The 20339-nt window shown below is 39.2% G+C and overlaps 1 protein-coding gene across 1 annotated transcript in view; it reads right to left on the reverse strand.

Annotated features, from left to right (window-relative positions):
• Positions 1–20339, reverse strand: part of ush2a (Usher syndrome 2A (autosomal recessive, mild)) — a 247658-nt gene that overhangs the window by 193857 nt on the left and 33462 nt on the right. The window contains exons 10-14 of the mRNA XM_084719301.1: positions 16869–17090; positions 14673–14766; positions 4172–4367; positions 3534–3664; positions 3181–3382 (exon numbers count right to left, since the gene is read on the reverse strand). Coding sequence (XP_084575427.1) covers positions 3181–3382; positions 3534–3664; positions 4172–4367; positions 14673–14766; positions 16869–17090 — 845 coding nt within the window. The remainder of the gene's footprint in view (positions 1–3180; positions 3383–3533; positions 3665–4171; positions 4368–14672; positions 14767–16868; positions 17091–20339) is intronic.

Genomic DNA, 20339 nt, shown 5'->3' on the forward strand with positions numbered 1-20339 from the left:
CTGTAAAGCATGTAAAATGAACCGATTAACAGTTTCCATTCAGTTATTGCTCTTTATTCATTCATGCATTCACTTATTTATGTTGAATTTAGGGTTTCATCTGTCAGCCCAGCATTTTATTCAGGCATTATGGCAAATTATTATTTCTTAAATTATTTTTGTCTATTCATTACTTTTGTATAATAATAAACACTGTATCTGATCATACTATGGGAGGTTTTATGGCTACAGCAGAAGTGCTCGGCTACAAGGCTAGTTAAACTATGATATGCAGTGTGAGAGAGCAGGGCTTATTTGAATATGCCATACGTATTCCATGACAGGCAATCTGTCCCTAAATGGATGCCTGGGGGCAACGCAGTCGTCATAGCCGTTTATGAGCGAGCGTGTGTTCGTATGTGGGTGGGTGTGACTGTGTGTGCGAGCAACATACATGCGTGAGAGCAAAACCTGTACATGTAGTGTCAGCGCACATGGCCAAGTGTGTGTGTCTGTGTAAGCGTGTGTCCTGCTCCGTGTGCGGCAGACACTTGGCATTTTCCCTGGTCTGCCCACTTTAATGATTTTATAGATATGAATGTATTTCTCTCCATAGATCATATTTCATAATAGTGCAGTGAAGATATGTGTCTGTGCGTGCGTGTGTGTGTGTTGAGGTGTGTGCATGTCTGAGTGTGTTGGTGGTAAATACACAGGCTGACAGAATGGTGCTTACAACCCTAACAATGCTTTGATGTATTGTTCTCTGTACAGCTGCAACAATTAATCGATTAGTTGTCTGGTAAATTAATGGCCAACTATTTTGATAATCGATTAATTGGTTTGAGTAATTTTTAAAGAAAAAAACATCAAAATTCTCTAATTCCAACTTCTTATGAATGAATATTTTCAGGTTTCTTTACTTCTCTATATTGTATATCCATTATCTATCTCAAATATCTTCAGGTTGTAGACAAAATTAGATATTTAAGAATGTCATCTTGGGCTTTGGGACACACTAACCAACATTTTAAACCATTTTATACACCAGACAACTAACTGATTAATTGATAAAATAATTGTCATATTAGTTGACAATGAAAATAATTGTTAGTTGCAGCCCTAGGACTCTGTGTATGTTTCCTAATATATACAGTTATAAAGAATCTGACACTGATTACAAAAAAGTTGTGGAGAAAGTAAATCTATTTTCTATTTACATTTTAAACAGTGGGCTGAACAAGTTGGCATTTGTGAATCCAATTTTTGCAACTAGTCTTGTAACATTCAAATAAAAGTACCAACAAACAAAATAAAAAAAGGAAAGGCAGGAAAGAGAGAGAAAAGTCAGAAGACGATAAAAAGGAAAGAAAAGTGAGAACATTAGAGAATAGAATGTGTTAGAAGATATTAGATCAGGACAGAAAGTAGGTAATTTTGCGTGCATGTGTGCACATGTGCATATGTGTGTGTATGTGTGTGTGTGTGTGTGTTTTCGGGACATGGCCCAGGCCTTTTATCAGTAGCCAGCTGGTTAACAGGCTCATGCATCACCATTTCAAACACTATTATGTACACACTGCACTCTGGCACCTTGTTATGAGCGTGCGTGTGTGTCTGTGTCTGTGCGCACACATTTCAATTCCGTCCTTCTGAAGCGTGCCTGCCATTGCTCTACTCAAAGTATCAGCTTGGCGGTAATAAATTGCCATAATCAAATCTCATTTCTGAAAAATACCTATGGGAGCAACCAAACAAACAAGGACAGAAAAAAACGAAAGCGGGTCTTGTAAGAAGGAGTGTGAAAAATACAAGGGGCTGCAGCAGTTTGTTTTAATCAACTTGGCATTGAATTAGAGAATTAAATACCAGCTTAGTCCTTGATGGCATGCATGCGCGCACGCACACACACACACACAAACAGACACACAAAAATGCTTATGCATACACACAAACAATCCCTTAGAATTATACAATACATACAGTTAGGCAAAGACAAAAGTACATGAGCACACGGCCACATCCAGACGCTCTCCCTCCCTACATATACATAACCATAAACAGACACTCTTACACACATTTACCAGTTCACATACACATGCCCGCCCTCACACGCACAACCGCGGGCCCTTGATAGCGAGGCTTAGCAATAACCATGATGCGTTGAGTTGAGGAGCGTTGGCCGGTTTTGCATTTCATACGAGCCTGCTCTTCAAAGACACACAGGGGAGAGAGTGAAACCATTTATCACAAAGAGAAGCACAACGGCTGGAAGCACCGCCAGCAGAAAAGCCTGTTTATTTTGGCTGGCAAAACACTTTGGGATATGGATGTGTGTGCGTTTACGTCTGTGTGTATACACATGCCTGTTCTGGTGCGTCCATTTAGTATATCCACTTCTGCTTTTGTGTGTACCCCAGTGAGCAGCTGCGCCTATGTATTAATTAAGACGCCATTACTGGACAATTAAACAGAGTAACTGTTCTAATGAAAAGCACAAGTTATCAACTAAATACTTGGGGACATTTTGTAATGGAAACTATTTGGAGAGGCGTGCAAAACCCTACAGAACTGCCAACCTACCATCAAACATGTCAACAAAATACAACCCAACTAGAAATATCACTTCACAGCTGTATCCCTCCGTCACGTTGCAGTTTGCATCCATGTCTGTCCAGACTCATATGATAAATATAGTAAAGATTTTGAAGGAATTTCATAAAAAGTGTTTTTTTTTTCATTGACATGCATGATACTGGTGAATAATTTCAACTGGGAAACACACCATCTCCACGTCACATTATTTTATCCTGTTACATATCTTTGTGAAATTTTTGTCATAATCTGTGTATGAATTCTTCAGTTATGGCCCAAAAGGTCACAGTGACCTTTGACCTTTGAACCCCAAATCTTATCAGCTGATCCATGAATCCAAGTGGATCTTGAGACATTCCAATCATAAGAATGGGACATCCATGAGGTCGCAGTGGACCATTTGTTCCACCTCTGAAAAACTTCCTGAGAATGGGTGGATGGATGAATAGATGGGTGGATGTTTGTACAGATGGACAGATGGATGGACAACCTGAAAACACTTGGCCTCCAGCCACAGCTGTTGCCAGTGTGGAGGCATAAAAACAATCTCAGAGATTCCAACTTTTATAAACAAAATCAAGTTTTCTACCATGTTCGTCTGTTTACCTGTGACATGGGGTTTACACTGGCACTGCCCCGTGTCCTGGTTGCAACTGGAAATTGCAGAGTTGCTGATGACACCAAGCTCACTGCAGTTACATTGGATGCAGCCATTTGGATTTGAGGCTTGAAGACCATACCAGCCAGGCAAACAGTCTGCACACCGACGACCTGTTACTGCAACCTTGCACTGACACTGACCTTCTACCTGGAGGTGAGAAACACAGAGGAAGACAGGGGCATACAAGGAAGAGAAGAAAACACGTTTTCAACTGACTTAAAAACATTTAAATAATCAAAAATGAAGTCACATGGGCTTCACTGGTTATAAATGATTTGCTGTTTGTGTTGGTGTGTACCTGAGCACACGTCGTGCTGCCATTGACTGTTCCACCAGTGTGACAGTCGCAAGGCTGACACACATCAAGTGAAGTGGGATCTGACTCCTCCCACCTGAAAAACCCACTGATACACAGCTCACAGTTCTTACCTGATAGTAAGAGACACAGAAACAGGGTGAGATAGAGCAAGAAAGTCAAAGAAAGAGGCAGAATTTGTCTCATTGGGAAAGGTTTCACAACATCACGAAAATGTGACATGCTAAGCAGCATGACACACTTCAAAACCACCCTCCAAACAACCACTGCCCTCACTTCTAATCAAATTCATAACAGAGAAAAACTCATGAATCTCTTTATTCCATTACTGTCACTGAGACTGTCTAAAATAGTCCTTTCAAAGTATCTGTTGAGACTGTAATATAGATTTGTGTACAACTGTGTTCATCAATATCTATTTTTACATCAATTATACACTCGTGCTCAAAAAAAAAGAAAAAAACTAAAACAGCACACACTTATGACAACAATATATGATATGATATTTTCCATCTCAACATCTTGTAATGATAGAAGTGAAATCTTAAAGCTTATGACAACTGGTTTGTAATTGTTTTGCCTTTTTGTAAATGTTGTAACTTACGTTGCTAACACAATACCTGTGGTGTTGTGCATGCAGTCGTCACAGACTCCTCCTCCTCCTCTGTAGTGTTCATCTGGTTGGTCATCGGCTGCAACATCGTAATGACAGGAGAGGGCGTGGCCGTGACACTGGCATGATCGGCAGTTCATTGGCTGGAGCTGGTCACCTGACCTGAACGGCTTGTCATTGTAGAGAGGCGCACAACGCTGGCACTGTGGAAAACAGTTACATATTGTATGTAAGTACAGACATAATTTTCTTCATTCATGCATAATTTAAACTTATGTTTGGACCTTCTGTCATAAATGTTAGTTGTTGAATTAACTTTCTTCACAGCTTGCAGACATCTAAATAGCTGATTTTTTGTTTGCTGTAATATCAGAGAATTTCTGAAAGAACTGGACAATGTTCTAACACTAATGAATACATATTTTGCTCATATGTGATTCAGATCTGGGCTTTTTTCATGACAGTGTGAACAACACAAATCACGTGGAATCTGATCTTTTTAATTCTGGTTTGGGGCACTTTCCTACATCAGATACAGATCAGATTTTTTGCAATATGACCTCAATGTCAACTGTCATATCCAAATTAATGCGATTTGTAGGTCACTCACTCCCCTGAAGTGACTTGCAGCAAGACTCTTGTGGAGAGAGATGTAGTTAAAAGTGTCCCTTGACACCCTGAAATTTCGTATAAAATCTGTGTCTGTGAAGCCACTTACATCTTACTCCACATTCAGTCACACCTCTGTGTTGAAACAGCAGCTACTGCTCCACAAAAAGCCTTATTTAAAAATTTGTCTCTCTTTGTCCTCATCCTCATGCCATCTTCTCATGAATTTGCTGGTTCCACTGCACATCAAATGAAACTGTAAACACAGACTTCAGTGGCCTCCATGTTTACTTTCGTATAACAATGTGCTGCATGTGGCATCTTTGCTATTGTTCTTTTGCACATGCCAGTCAGTTCAGGCCTGTGACCAGTTCACACTGGAATCTGATATTGGCCATATTTAAAAGATAATGTGAATAGCCAAACAAAAAAAAAAATCTGATCTCAGCAATTAATGCGAACTGAGCACTAAGGCTTGCAGTGTGAACATACAGTAGCCGTAGATGCAAGTTTAGATATATATAGAACTGGACACACGCAAGGACCCAAACACAGTAAGTGGCACTTCAACATCTGTGGGAATACAACATATACATTTAAATTAATTACAACTTTGGTGAAAACAACACAAACATCCTTTCTCAAGGAAAGGAATGTATAAAATAATTTTATAAATCATTTTTTATTTATTGAAAATAATTGTTAGTATGTGCATGTATGTGCATAGAAACCTGGTCCCATGGTAAGTGAAATGCTTGGTTTTATGGAACAAAGACAGAGACTGAGACAGACACAGTGAGAAACAGAGACACAGAATTAGAGAGAGGGGAAAATATAAAGAGAGAGAAATCAGCGGTCCGTGTAAATCTAAATCTAAGGAGAGAGGAGAAGAATACACGTAACTGAATAGAAAACACAAAGGTATTCTCTTCTATATAATAAGGAGCCAGTACATTTACACACACACGCACATACAGCATAGGGAAATCAGACCGCTAATGAGGAGTGACTTGCAACAGCCAGGGCTCTCACACAGGCCCACTTTCATGTCAAAATAAACATAGCAAGGTGTGTGTAGGGGAGGAGGAAGGGAAAAAAGTGATATAAAAAATGCATTTTTCTGTAGCAGAAAGCAGCAGAGGCGAGAAGCAGCAAGTACAAGCCCTTTGATTTTGTTCAGCAGTCAGTACAAATTATGGTGGACAAGGGGGGCATCAAATGGCGGGATTAAAAATGTATTAAAAAACACAGGAGTTCCTCCCATGTGTGACACATGCAGACCTGCACTGGGCCCATTATGTATGACACACAGAGGAGGGGAGGAGGCAGAGGGAGGAGAGGGGGAAGGGGGGATGGAAATAGGGGGAAAAGGCTCCTATTTTGTATACGAGAGGAAAGGGAGAGGAGGAAGGGGAAAATGCAGGAAACTGATGTGAACAGAAATGAGAAAAATATTCCCTTTGTGTTCTAAAGATTAAGACTAGAGGGACAGAAAGATGAGTAACAGACAGAGAAAACAATCCACAAGTGAGTGTGCAAAACATGTGGAGCGGAAAAAGAAGAAGACAAAGACAGAGGATAATAAAATCATTAAAAGAAAATAATAATAATGGTAGTATGTGAAGAAGACAAAAGGCCTCATGTGTAGCTACAACGCAACATAAGGCCGAGGACAAGACATAAAAAAGCAACAAAAGCATATGTAATAGTTATCAAAATCCTGTGGAATTTGTCGTGTATTTATTCACTGCCTTAGTAGGCGCATTGCCCTGTTTCTCCACAAATTACTACCCCCAACTGTTGATCGGTGGAAGAGCAGGAAACCAGCGGCAGGAGTGTGTATCGCCAGTGTGCTAGCATGTGTGCATGTGCATCTTTATGCTTGCACAATACAAACAAAATGGGGACCCATTCATCAATACATTACAAAAGTTTCAGGATTCTTTCTGCTCTTTATATTTTCAAAACAGGACCATTCCTTGAACGTTAACGCATTAAGGGGGAAATTATTGATGATTTTTATTTTGCATCATTGCGTGCTGCCTTCCAAACATACTGGGACAGTAAACAGTAACACATAGAGAAGATAATTCTTTGGTGTATCTATCAATGCACATCCTGCAAGACGAACCTAACAAGACAAAAATGACATCAAAAGACATAACAAGAGGAAACAGATAGAGCTGACCAGGGAGAAAGGTGAAGTTCAAGCTCAATATCAGACTGAACTGTCAGCTCATCACAGTCAACTCAGTGGAGTGGGTGGATTTGAAGGTCTGGACCAAGGCAACCACCACTGGCTACTAGTGGTCAAAACCTCCTTGGAGAGTCTTTTATGACTTTAGATTTTAGCAAACCACTGAAAAACATAATTCATATATACAACAGAATAATATATTTCTGGTATTTACCATGTAAATTACTCAATTTTCTTTTCTGATTCTAAGTGACCGAGGCCCATTCTTCTAATTTAACACTAGAATATCTCAGAATTTTGTCACTGCTGAGACCAAACATAATTACACTAACAAAGAAAATTTGAAAACAGTTAGGAAATATGGACTGTCTTCTCAAAGAAGACACATACACTTCCTCTCCACAGAACAAACAATATCTAAAGTGTTGCCTATCTGTATATTTGATAGGGTGTGTGTGTGCATGTGTGTCCAGAGCACTGCTCCCTGTTGGGTGATTATTAACAGGATCTAATGAAGCAGCAGGAGATTCTCTGGAGACATAATGTATACACACACATACCAATACACACAAACACCAGATGAAAAGAGACATCACACACACTCACATACACACACACAGGAGAGTCTGTCTTGGGACATGTAATTCCATAGGAGTACAGGGATGTTTGCATGTACCTGTTTGTTTGTTTGTTCTGTCTGTCTCTGTCTTGCCTGTCTGTCATGGTGTTTGGCTTCAGATTTATCTGATGTCACACCTACAGTAACTACCTGCCTCTCTGTTGGTCCGTGCTGCTTCTCTCCTTCTGCCCATCTGTCTTTGTGCCTGCCTGCCTGTCTGTCTGCTGCTCTGTGCCCCAAAACGGTTCACATATCAAAGGTACTTTTCTTTCGGCACTTCGAACAGAAAGCTCTCCCTACATCTCACTCTTCGTCTCATCCGCTGGGGATGAGTTGAAGAGCGAGATGTAGTAAGTTCTCCACTCCCATATCTCCCTCCCTTTTCATTCCTCTTTCGTCTCCTCTGCCTCTGTGCCTCCTCCATCTTCCCACCCTTCCTTCCTCTTCCATCTCCTCTCTTTCTGAAAAACAAATCACTCTGTACATCTCTCTGGGCTTCCCACCTCTCCCCTTCCTCACTCGCTTCCCCCTGTCTCTACCGTCCCCCAACCGCTTGTTCTCATAGCCACGGTGAGTATGTGAGCAGGAAATATTAACATACCAAATGAAAGGGAGAGGATTTTTTCCTCCGTCTCTTTTCTTTTCATTCAACATTGCGTTACCTTCCCTCTCTCCCAGCCTGCTAATTAGTCGAGGGACCGGTGTTTGGGAGTTAAAAGAAAACTGCACACGTTCATTCTCTTCTTCATACAAAAGGTTTTGATGGCGCGCCATCATCCACACACAGCACCAGTGGTAAAAAAAGAACAGCACATACCATAGATTGAGTGTACATTGTTTTACTTCTATTGCTTTTATTCCTGCAAATAGTCAGTCCTATGTAATATTGTAATGTAGCGAAGGAGAACATTAGAAAACTAACTTAGTGTGTTGTACTGATGACAAGGCACCTCTGTCAGTACTTTATCGTCTGACTCTTGACTCTTGATTAAAACAAGTGAGACACTGCAGACTAACATGTTTTCTAAATTGTGTTTACTTTGTAATTTACTTTAAACTTTCAGTCAGAATTAAATCACAAAAATTCAAATGGTGGCATGAAAAGACATAGCGATAGTTCAGGTTTTCTGACATGGGGTTGCAGTTTGAATAAGAAAAGAGGAGTACCAGCACTGAAGCTAAGTGATATACTGCTGTAGATGGGGTCAACAGCAAAATGTATTTTAGCAATTTAAGATTAAGTGTACTCTATTTTAATATTTAGAATATTTTCACAACTTTGGCTTGCCGTCAGACAGCCTTTTCCAACAGGAAACCACTGTTACATAAGCCAAATATTACTTTCTACAAACCAACAAAACTCCATAGACAAAATCAGTAATCAGACTGAGGTAGTGTTGAACTAGTCCCTTTCATGTTGTACAGAGTAAAATTATGAGTTTGGTTGGTTTGGAGAGAGGGATATTTAGCTTATATAACAGTTGTTTTCTGTCGGAAAAGGCTGTCTGATGGCAAGGTAAATTTTCTTGTTCTTCATGTTGATTTGTTTTGTTTTGTTTTTTTGATGGCTAAAACACCTTGTGCTGCTGATTCACCATGATCATCGTTTAGCTTCTGTGCTTGTGGTCCTCTCTGCTTCTCCTAACTGGGAGCATGCCGACCAGCATCTGTAGGTAATACCCAAACTATTGATAAATACCTCATACAATCCCACATCAAATAATCTGCAATATCCCCTTATGGACACTATTAGTAGTTCAGTAGATGAAAGCAGAATTTACAGCAAGTTATGCACTTATTGGTTTATTCATAAATTGACAGAGTTGTTAATTTGTCACTGAAAAACATCTTCTGTGACTTGTTTTGCCAGTCAGGTCCAATGCATAAAAGATATGAACGTGTGCGTGTGTGTGTGTGTGTGTGTGTGTGTGTGCTGGACTGTGTTGCAGAGTAAAGGATAACATTTTATTTTCACTCTGAATGTTTCGACAAAACCTGCTGAGTGAGGAGCCTACACTAATGGATATGTGGACATTCAGATGGCCTGTCACAAGCATCTGTGTGTGTGTGTGTGTGTGTGTGTGTGTGTGTGTGTGTGCGCGTGCATGCGTGTGTGTGTGTGTGTGCGTGTTATGTTGTGTGTGTTAATCTGCTGGGGCAACTCATCTTATCCTAAATGCCATGACCAATTTCACGCTCTCACTGGAAAGGTTGTGCCACTGGCGTGTGAGTGTGCATGAGCATGTTTGTGTGCACACAGGCATATTGTGTGTATCTGAAGTTAACCCGGTTAACCCCGGCGTAGGTGAAAATCTGCTGCTGAGGCAGACTTTAGCAACAGAGATCCTGAACAATGCTACTTAATGTCACTAGCCATCAATATCTATCACACACAGATGCAAACAGAGAAACACGCACAAAGTCTCCATTTCAGAGTTGATGTACATTACACCAACCAAAAATTCCCACAAATCACAAACCTCTGCATGATACCATTACTACTATTCATTGCCTAGTTTTAATCTTAAACGCAATTTAAGGGATAGTTCAGATTATTTTAAGTGAGGCTGTATGAGGTACTTATCAATAACCTTTGTATTACCTGAAGAAGAAAGGTGGTCGACAAGCCCAAAGTTTGGAGAAGCAGAGAGGAGTACCAGCACTGAAGCTAAGTAAACAGTGTTATGTAAACTGATATCACTCTCTAAACCAACCAAACTCCATTGGCAAAACCAATGTCATTTTACATTACAGAACATGGGAGGGTCTATCGCTGCCTCAATCTGTTAGTTTGCTTGTATTTTTGTGTGAATTGGTTGATTTAAAAGGATAGTTTGGATTCACTGAAGTCACACAATAACATAAATAAACTAACAGACTGAGGCAGCAGTAGATCCTCCCATGTTCTGTGAGGTAAAATTACTGATTTCACCCATAGAGTTTGTCTGGTTTGGAGAGAGTGATATTTGTCTTATGTAACAGTTTCCCATCTGATAAAGCTGTTGGGAAAGTTGGGAAAGCTGTTGATGGGAAAGTAAAGTGGTGAAAATATTCAAAATACATTGTACACTTAAATTGATACAGATTTTTTTTAGAGGGACCTTTTATAAGTGGCTAAAATGGCTTTTTTTTTTTTTTTGGTGACCCTGTCGACAGCAATTCATTGCTTAGCTTCTTTACTGGTACTCCTCTTTGCTTCTCCAAACTAATGGCATGTGAATTAGCATCTACTTTAAGTAATGCACCGACAATTGATAAGTATCTCATACAACCCCACATAAAATACTCCAAACTATCCTTTAAAGGGAAAGTTTGTATTACAATATGAAAATGATCACTGCTTGTCTTCAAATCCTGTGGCAACGCACATAAACACATGCACACACACACACACACACTAACATTCACACAATTTGTTCAATGATGGCCACAGTCAAATCAGCCTCCAGCTACACACAGTCTGATGTTACTATGCCCCGTACCTTCAGGTGTGGACTAAGACACACAACCTGGCTTAAAAGAAAGGAAAGGTAGTGTCGGTTATTTCTGAATCTTACAAATTACATTTTTTACTTCTAAAACACTTATATTGAAGCCACTTAAATTCCCCCAAAATGCTATTCTTATAATGACCGAGACAAAAAATAGAGTGTGTGACGTGATGTACAATACAATATATGATATAGCTTTCAGACATGACTGAATCCAGACACAGAGTGACAGAATGAGAGATCAAGTCTGACACAGAGTGCACATAAGAAAGAATCAAAAGACAGAGTGAGAAAGTGGGGATAGAGTGTGTGCGTTTGTGTGCGCGCGTTTAAGTGTGTGTGTGAGAGTTTAAGTGTGTGTCTTCCGAGGCCCCCGTTGATCATCTTGACACATGTCTGAGCATTTCTGTCACTTTAATGTCACTGTGGAAATTCTGCAGATTAGTACAACATCCGTCATGGTGCTAGGCCGATCCGAGTCAACAGAACGCATGCAATATTAAACGCTAATATTCCCCACAGCCTTTTATGCTCCAATATTACAGAGACAGAAGAAAGGTCCTGAATATTCACTCAGAGAGATGACATGGACAGGTTTGGAAGAAAAGTGCACACAGGCACACACACACACACACACACACACACGTGCACACACAAGGCTGATCACACAGAAAGGACTATTTACAGACACATACACATGCTGCACACACTCCTTTACACGCTAATGTCTTCCACAGAAGCATAGCTCTTGTAGAGATTAATTTACATAAAACATACACACTACCAGACACATACACACAAATATACCCATATTGCTTATTTCCATCTCTCTAACACAAAAGAGCTATTTTATGTGAGTGAGAAGGAAAGAAACAGATCGAGAGAAGAGAAATACACAAGACGGGAAGAAAAACGGAGGAAAGCAAGGGATGAAACATGAGAAACAGAAGCAAACAGGAATGAATTAAATACTTAGAAAGCGAGGCAATAAAGAGTGAGGGGGAGTAGAGTGAAATGAAGCGAAAGACAAACAGAGAGAGAAAGAGAGCTGATTAGAGATGCATGCTGAGGGAATGTCATTGTTCTAGTCGATTTGAGACATTATTTAAACTGAGACCCCGGAGAGAAAGACAGAGTATGAGAGAGAGAGACAGTGATCGACAAAGAGAAGAGGATGGAGGTGGGACAGGGACCTAGAGAGAGAGGAAAGAGAAAAGTGATGTATAAAAAGAGAAATAGAAAGGGTGAGAAAAAGAAAAAAAGGGGCAAAGAGATGTTTTTTTTCTGAACTAGTCTTCATAATTGTAGGTATCTGACAATATTCAATTATTTTGTATGTGTGTGCGTGTGTGTAGAAGTGCATTCTAAGATAACTATTATTTCAGTCTGGAGTTCATGTGAGAGAAGAAACTTAAACGTAAGACACTGTGTAGGAGGGTGTTTGTTATTTCAGTTTGAGAGTAAGCAAGACAAGCAATTGAACAGCTGCTGGTTGACAGCTGTACTTCTCTATTGATGTCCCCTGTAGCCTCTGTCTGAAAAACACACACACAGACAGACACACACACACACACACACACACACACACACACACACACGCGCGCACACACACACACACACACTAATACTCCGACACGGGTGTATGAATGATACATAAGTAGTGAATAATGTAGGCTGTCCTGTGCTACAGTGAGGTGGAGCAGTCATACTGAACTTTTCACTGCTGACCGACTACGGCCTTTGTTGGGGTGATGCCCACTATTACCTGGCAAGCTGTGTTAGCTTTGTTGCAAGCAAAGGCCCAGTCCTGAGGTGGTGGTTAACATCAAAGTCTGAAATCAAATCAGAGGCTGACATTCTGCAGCGTACCAGTGTGTGAAAATTTGCTATAAGTGACTGGAGGCAAACGTAATCAGCTGTTAAAGGAAAAAAGATGCTTTTGACTTGTGATCAATCATGATGTTTTAGCTCAAATGTCAAACTGTTATGCATTAAGAGCTGGTTTACACAGGATTTCACTAATTCATGCAGACTTCAAACTGAGTTTAAGGATTATTTATTTATTTTTTTAAACCATACAATTCTCCACGGGCTAAAGAGATTCATGCCATTTTTGAGGGAGCAATACATATATACATGTAAAGCTACTGATCAAATTCATCTTTAATTTTGTTTAATCAACCTTTTGTCACTGTGTGTGTGTGTGTGTGTGTGTGTGTGTGTGTGTGTGTGTGTGTGTGTGTGTGTGTGTGTGTGTGTGTGTAGAGAAGGGGGGTTCAAATAAAAGAAAGAAAAGGAAGAGTTTTAAGAGCAGACAGTATGTTTATGAGGTGCTGAATGTTTTAGATCATGTTTTAAAATAGCATGGTTATCATAAATACTGGACATAGATATATTGTGACAGCCTTAGCCTTGAAATTAGAAGATTTAAAACTATCCAAGAAGACAACAGGTTGTGTGAATTGTTGAGAATGAATCACATTTTGTTCTGTACGGTCCTTATTCTGATGAGTTGAGAATATCTACATTACATGAAATGTCTGTTTAAACTCCAGAAATGTTCTGGTGCACTAACAAGGCAGAATGGAATGGTTGTTTAATTTTAATGTTTATAAGTTTTTGTTTACATAAAAGGTAACTACATTTAATTTTTGTAGTTAGCATTCAGACAGCTCAGTTACACTCTTTCCAGCTTTAAGTGGATCTTTTTTTTTCAAATGAAGAAAACAAGTGAGGACTATTAGACTTATTAGAAGCGACCTACTGTAAATCTTATTGAAAATGTCTGAGATTTAGGTCACTCTGGCAGACACCACATATTCAGTTATCATAAATCACAAAACCCTTACAGGAGTCCTGTGCCAACAGGGCTGATGTCAGATGTTATTTACAACTTTAACAACATACAGTGGACTGCCTTATTAAGCAGCCTGACTGCACTGATAGCTGTCCATTAACTAAAACATCAGGTTCAAATCAGAACCGCCTGATGCTGATATACAGCATGTGTCCAAAAATACTGTAATCAGTGGCACTTACTAAATTCCACAGCAAATGAGAAATAAAATAGAATAAAACTAGACAAAAAGAAGGGCAAAATTATTTTACAAGAGGGAGAGTGTGTGTGTGTGTGTGTGTGTGTGTGTGTGTGTGTGTGTGTGTGTGTGTGTGTGTGTGTGTGTGTGTGTGTAATTTATTAGAGAAGTCCTCTCCATGTCGTTAAGAGGGAAACTGCTTAATTAAGACCATGAGGAGATTCTCCCCAGGGGACTCCTCTGTGCTCAGTGTGTGTGCATATGTGTGTGTCTGTGTCTGTATGCTTCAATGTAATATGAGCTATCTGATACTGAATATCTGGATCTATTGATAACTGGGAGTAAGATTCCCCAGGAAAAGCAAATCAGTGTAATCATACATTTGTGTGTAAATAGGTGGAACTTGTGTGTGGCAGCTTGACCCCCTAATAACAAAACATGCTGTATAAAACAACAACACAGAGTGTGTGTGAGGTCCACTACTGCATCACATGTACTAATGAGGTTAACATTACAAACTGGTTTTAAAAGCTTTTGTGATCACATTTGTTACTCACATTGTTTCCCTCTGTATGGCTCTCAGGCAGACACAGACAGCGGTAGGGTGTCACACTGGTATCACAGTGGTCAGCGTGGCCATGACACTCACATCTGGCCAGATGACAAAAAGGAGGGAAAGATCAGTATGGCAGAACCTCAAAACTAAATTGTACAAATTCATCATTAAAATATTTTATTTCTCATTACACATAAAAAAAACAAAACACAAATCCAACAACACAAAGGTAGGCAGACAACATGACAGACGCTCTCCCTCCTTCAAAGTTTCTGTTGCCACCACCTCCATCCCTGTCCATGAAACAGCAGGTGAGGCATTAGGAAGTTCCCATTCAACATTTATAAATGCCATCCTGAGAATTATTAGAGCAACATAACATGTAGCAGACAGCCCTGTCTCTCTGTCTCTCTCTCATGCACGCAAACACACACACACACACACACACACACACACACACACACACAAACACACACACACACACACACACACACACACACACACACACACACACACACACACACACACACACACACACACAGTCCTATGGACAATCATTCTGCACTGACCATTATGTATGTATTGTGAACACGAAGAGCGGACCTTTATTCAGGTATGCTTTCCTATACCAGTAGAATGAGGATACACATTTAAGTCCGGGTTTTTGTCAGTTGTTGGTCAAGACAGTCATTTGATTTTTTTTATTTATTTATTTATTTTTTTCAGATATTCAGATTGTTGCTTTCTCTCTTTCATTCTTCCCTCTGTATCCTTTCACCTCTTGTGCTCTTTATACCATTTACTGTTAGAAACTGGTTTAATCAATAATTTTCTCCATTTTTGGTTCAACATTTCTGATTTTTGATGGCCCACGTCTTAAATTTGTTGGCTTTTACTTCTCCACTGAAGTAAAACTGAAAAAAGTGTACAAACAACAAAGACACAACAATTCAAGACAGAGTATCAGCAGAGGTCATGACAGGGACCTTTTACCCTGAGTGGGGCAATAGTAGCATTATCACCCTTTTCTTCCATAAGGAAATGCAATGTCGTATCCCGTAATGTATGTTTTGATGCAATTATTACACTGAAATATCTTTAGGTTGTTCTTAAGATACCTTATGGATAAAAAGTACACAGGTTGTGATAGTAAATATATTGAATACATACAATAGCCTTCTAGCCTAAATATGCCACACTAATAACCCAATATTTTTAATAAACATCACTATGAATACAATATACTAACACTTTCTATATTTAAATACTGCAAAGTTTTATGAAAAAAGTGACATTTCTATACTACAATATAATGCAGTAATGTAATGTGATATAAAAGGGAGTTTGCTCTAAAACATGACATGAATGCAGACCTACAAAGATATACATACTGAAGTTATGAGCACACTGTCTTCCCAACGCGCCTATTTACATGGTTTATAAAGAATGAAGAGAGAAGAGATGGAATAAGAATGAAAGAGAGAAGACGGGGAGGGATGAAGAATGCACAGATGAGATTTCAGCAGCTCTAAATCTCTGTTTCTCCTACTTCAGTGTAACAAGCTACTAATTAAAACAGCTTAGAGGGAGGGGGGAGGGAGAGAAAGAGTTAGAGATGATTGCCTCCTGCATAATCCTATAATTACCACAGTCATAAAAAACAGTCACTCTGTCAGTCTAATGAAGAGATGTGTTCACAATTACTCTCAGAAAGCTCTGCCGAAACTCAACAGTCTGTGTCAAAATATTTTTTCTAGATGTCGGTCTGTGCTCACACATTTTTAATAAATCAACACTGAAAAGATCTTCAAGTGTTTCTTTCAACCAATTACACCACTTAAATACGATTTTGACAAGAGACAGAAGTAACTGTTAACAAACAAAATATGAATTGTGCTTCATATGGTGGTACCTCTACATTAATTTGTGAATTTGTGAACACTCACAGAAATATATGAAGACACTTAAATTCGTTGTCATGCCCGCAAGTGCCTGAATTTCAATTTCATTACATTTGAAGTATGGCATTTCAAAGTTCTTATTCTTGGTGTGAAATTTAAGTATTTCAAGACAAACCCTAGCTTTTCACATCCTGAAGAAACTTTTCTAATGACTACAACTTAAACACCATCAACAACTTTCAGAAACAGATACTGAGATACAGTGGATCTCTGTATTAATATTTACAACTCCTCACCTGCCACTGATGGTGACCTCATTGATGGCATAATATCTGTGTCTCTGGTTCACCCCGGCTGCTCTGGTGTGGTACTGTCCTCTCAGGTGTATCCTGACCCGAGTGGCATGTACCATCTTCTGCAGGGCAGGGTTGTTGTAGAAGTCATTATAGCCGGGCCTCAGGTTTGGCTCTGGGGTCAGCAGGCTGAATGTGATGTTACCTCCTGAGAAGGGCACGTCACTGGAACACAAGAAACATATACACATATATTTAAAAAATACTCAATTAAGCAGTGTGCAGGGGTGTAGCAACATTCAGATATAATAAGTGGTGTAAAATAGAGCCAGACCAGTAAATCAGCCAGGCCAATATCAACTTATTGGAGAGAAATCAGTATTTGTGTATTTGTTGGCTGATTAAGTTACAAGAACCTACAGCACAGAGACAACAAACACTCTGAAAAAATCTAAAAAAGTGTCAACATTACACTCTCTATCCACCAGAGAGCACAGACACAGTCAAATGAAATATGTCCCGCTTTTGGTGTGTATTCCGTATCAAGACAGATATTTATGTTATATGTTTATGTGGAAAAAAGAAATACTATGCATTGATATATTGCTTTCAGAGTTTTTAAAACTACAAAATCTGAATATTTGTATCTACAGCACAGCAGAACATACAATACAAGTACAATGACTGGGACTAAAACTACTATTATTCTGTTTTAACCTCTACAGCCTTCTCCTTTACCTTCTTCCTTTCTTTCTCTCCTCAGCAGCCTCCTCCTCTTTATGTTCAGGTAATGCTAAAAGACTTATTCAGGCCACTTCTCTTTTGCAGATGTGTGTGTATTTATGTTTGGCAAGCTTTAAACATACAATAAACACTGTGCACACACTATTGCACGTGCTGTTTGTTTGTGTCCACGGAAGTCTATTTTGGTGCTGCATCCTTTGTGTCTTTGCACATGTGTTTAGTGTTACCGAGTTTGGAGTGCTTACGTACTAATAGATAAGGTTACAAAAACTTCTAGTCAGGTCACTTATTGAGGCACTTACCGCCTCTTCTGACAAATTTCCTGGGGGAAATCCTGCAGTTTAAAGTAACTGAAGACCAAACAAACTCCAGCTGCAATGTTTTCATTTTTCGTTTTCTGGTTTAATATGTATATATATATATATATGTATATATATATATATATATATATATATATATATATATATATATATATATATATATATATATATATATACATACATATATATATACATATATATATACATATATATATATATATATATATATATATATATATATATATACACACATATATATATAGGGAGAGAGAGAAGAGAGAGAGAGAGAAAAAACAAAGAACTAAACAAAATCATATGAACAATATCAATTCAGTACAAGCCACAATGATTCTTTTGCAGAAATTTTGTTGAATTCTGCATGTTTTTTATAAATGTTCTGTGAATTGACTTGAATTCCAGATCTGAACTGTAGTGATACTACAGCTGTAAGAGCACCATACGTACATACTTTATTTCACTGTTACAGCAATCGCTGTAGAAAAAAAGAAATGAAAACGATTTGAATGTTAGCCATAGATTAACGTGTATCTACAGGTGTATTCACACCTTGCTTGTTTGAACCAGTTATTCTAAAACCTGGAGTGCCATATATTGCTATGGGGAAAGCTGTTCATCTCACAAAAATATCAGTTAGCTTGTCTCTTGTTTCTGTACATGTAGACAAGATGCAAAAGGATCACTAACAGCATTCCTGGAGCAGCACTCTAATTGACTGGCAAGAAAACACCTGAAATGACTGAGGCGTGCTTAAATTTATCTTGCCAGACACTCCAGCGGGCTCTGAGGAGGTACTGTCTCTGGCGGGATTAAATAAATCTAACGAGATAAAAAAACATAAATCTTGCAAGATCAAAGACTGCTCTTTTTGATATAATTATAAACCACTAATGTCACAGAGTGTGTTATTATGTTGCCAAAGTGAGGTTCACTTGCTCTCATGCCAATTTAACTAATACATCTAACTGTGCCAGGAAAGGTTGTATGTGATATAATTTGTCAGTCAAGTGAAAAATAAGCAATGACTACATGATCTGTGATCTATTCATACCTGTTCCATCTAGTGCCAACCGAGGCCTCGATACAAGCGGCTATGCCAAGATTTAGTGTGTGAGACTGTGTGTGTATGTTAACACTATGTTCCAAGCTCCATTCTCTGTCTAGTGCCAATCGAGAGCCTGTTAGCGGTCATGTGCCAAGGCTGCGCTGTAGGTGGTTAGCTTTATAAACCAAATCACTGTGAGAGTGCCAGAGTGTGTATGTGTGTGTGTTAACTGCATATGTGTGTACTGGATAAGTGTCTGATTTCCTTTGATTTCTGTGTATTAGTACATGCACTGGCACACACAAACACATGCGTGCATCAATGTGCATTTGTGTGTGTGATCATATACTTCTTTATTTAGCCTTGCCAGTAATTTCTGTGTAATTGCCTCTGCCTTGGAGGCCATGGTCATCCAATAGCATCATACAGAAAAAACATGTGGCTCTGCTCTGGGGAGGATGTCCCAGACAGAATGAAACTATTTGAGGAGTTGATTTCAGCTTTTCTACATATAGAGGATTCAAAGCAGTTTTAAATTAGATGAATCAACCTGTGGCTAAAGACATCTTTATCTGATTGATGAAGCAGTAAAATTTAACAACAGCACTGATCATCCTGCAAGTCACTAAATATGCATTTGCCTTCCCCGATTCCCACAGGATCAATGATACTACCCAAGTGTAATGTCCTATTGTCCAGTTGACATCTATTTGAAAATGTTAACCTTTTATGAATTAATTTTACCTACCTCTAGACCTACCCTTTTATCATGTTTTAGGGCTAATACAGAGACAGCTAAAGGAAGAAATGAAAGGGGGTAGAGAGAGAGGGGATGACATGCAGCAAGGGGACACAGTCTGGAACTGATCCGGGGCTGATAGCCTCAGTCCATGAGGTGCACGCTCTACCAACTGAGCAACTTGAACCCCATGGAAACTTTTCCCAAAGTTTTTGTGTTAGATTTTTTTTAGACACGTATAATCATATCAATTCAGTCATCAGTATTCATATTGATGCTTTCGTGCAGGGGTGTCGACATACAGCCCATAGACCAGGACCTGCCCATCAAAGGGTCCAATCCAGCCCACTGGTCGTGATATAGTGTAAAATTGCAAATGAACTGCTTTTCCTTATTTATCCACTGGGGCTTTAGCTGTCCTTATAAGAGTAGCAGGTCCTGTGCTGTATATGCTATCATAGATCCCACATGCTTAAACACAAGCTACATGACGCAACACTGTCAAGCGTAGGCTACTGTTCATGCAGGAGCCACTGATGGAAAATGTCTTTGTCAAAAAGGAGAGTGGTTTTCCTATTTTATAAAGACATAAATGAGAAGCCAGTGTG

Source organism: Lutjanus erythropterus, chromosome 1, assembly GCF_056507025.1.
Source record: "Lutjanus erythropterus isolate fLutEry1 chromosome 1, fLutEry1.hap2, whole genome shotgun sequence".
Taxonomy (NCBI): domain Eukaryota; kingdom Metazoa; phylum Chordata; class Actinopteri; order Lutjaniformes; family Lutjanidae; genus Lutjanus; species Lutjanus erythropterus.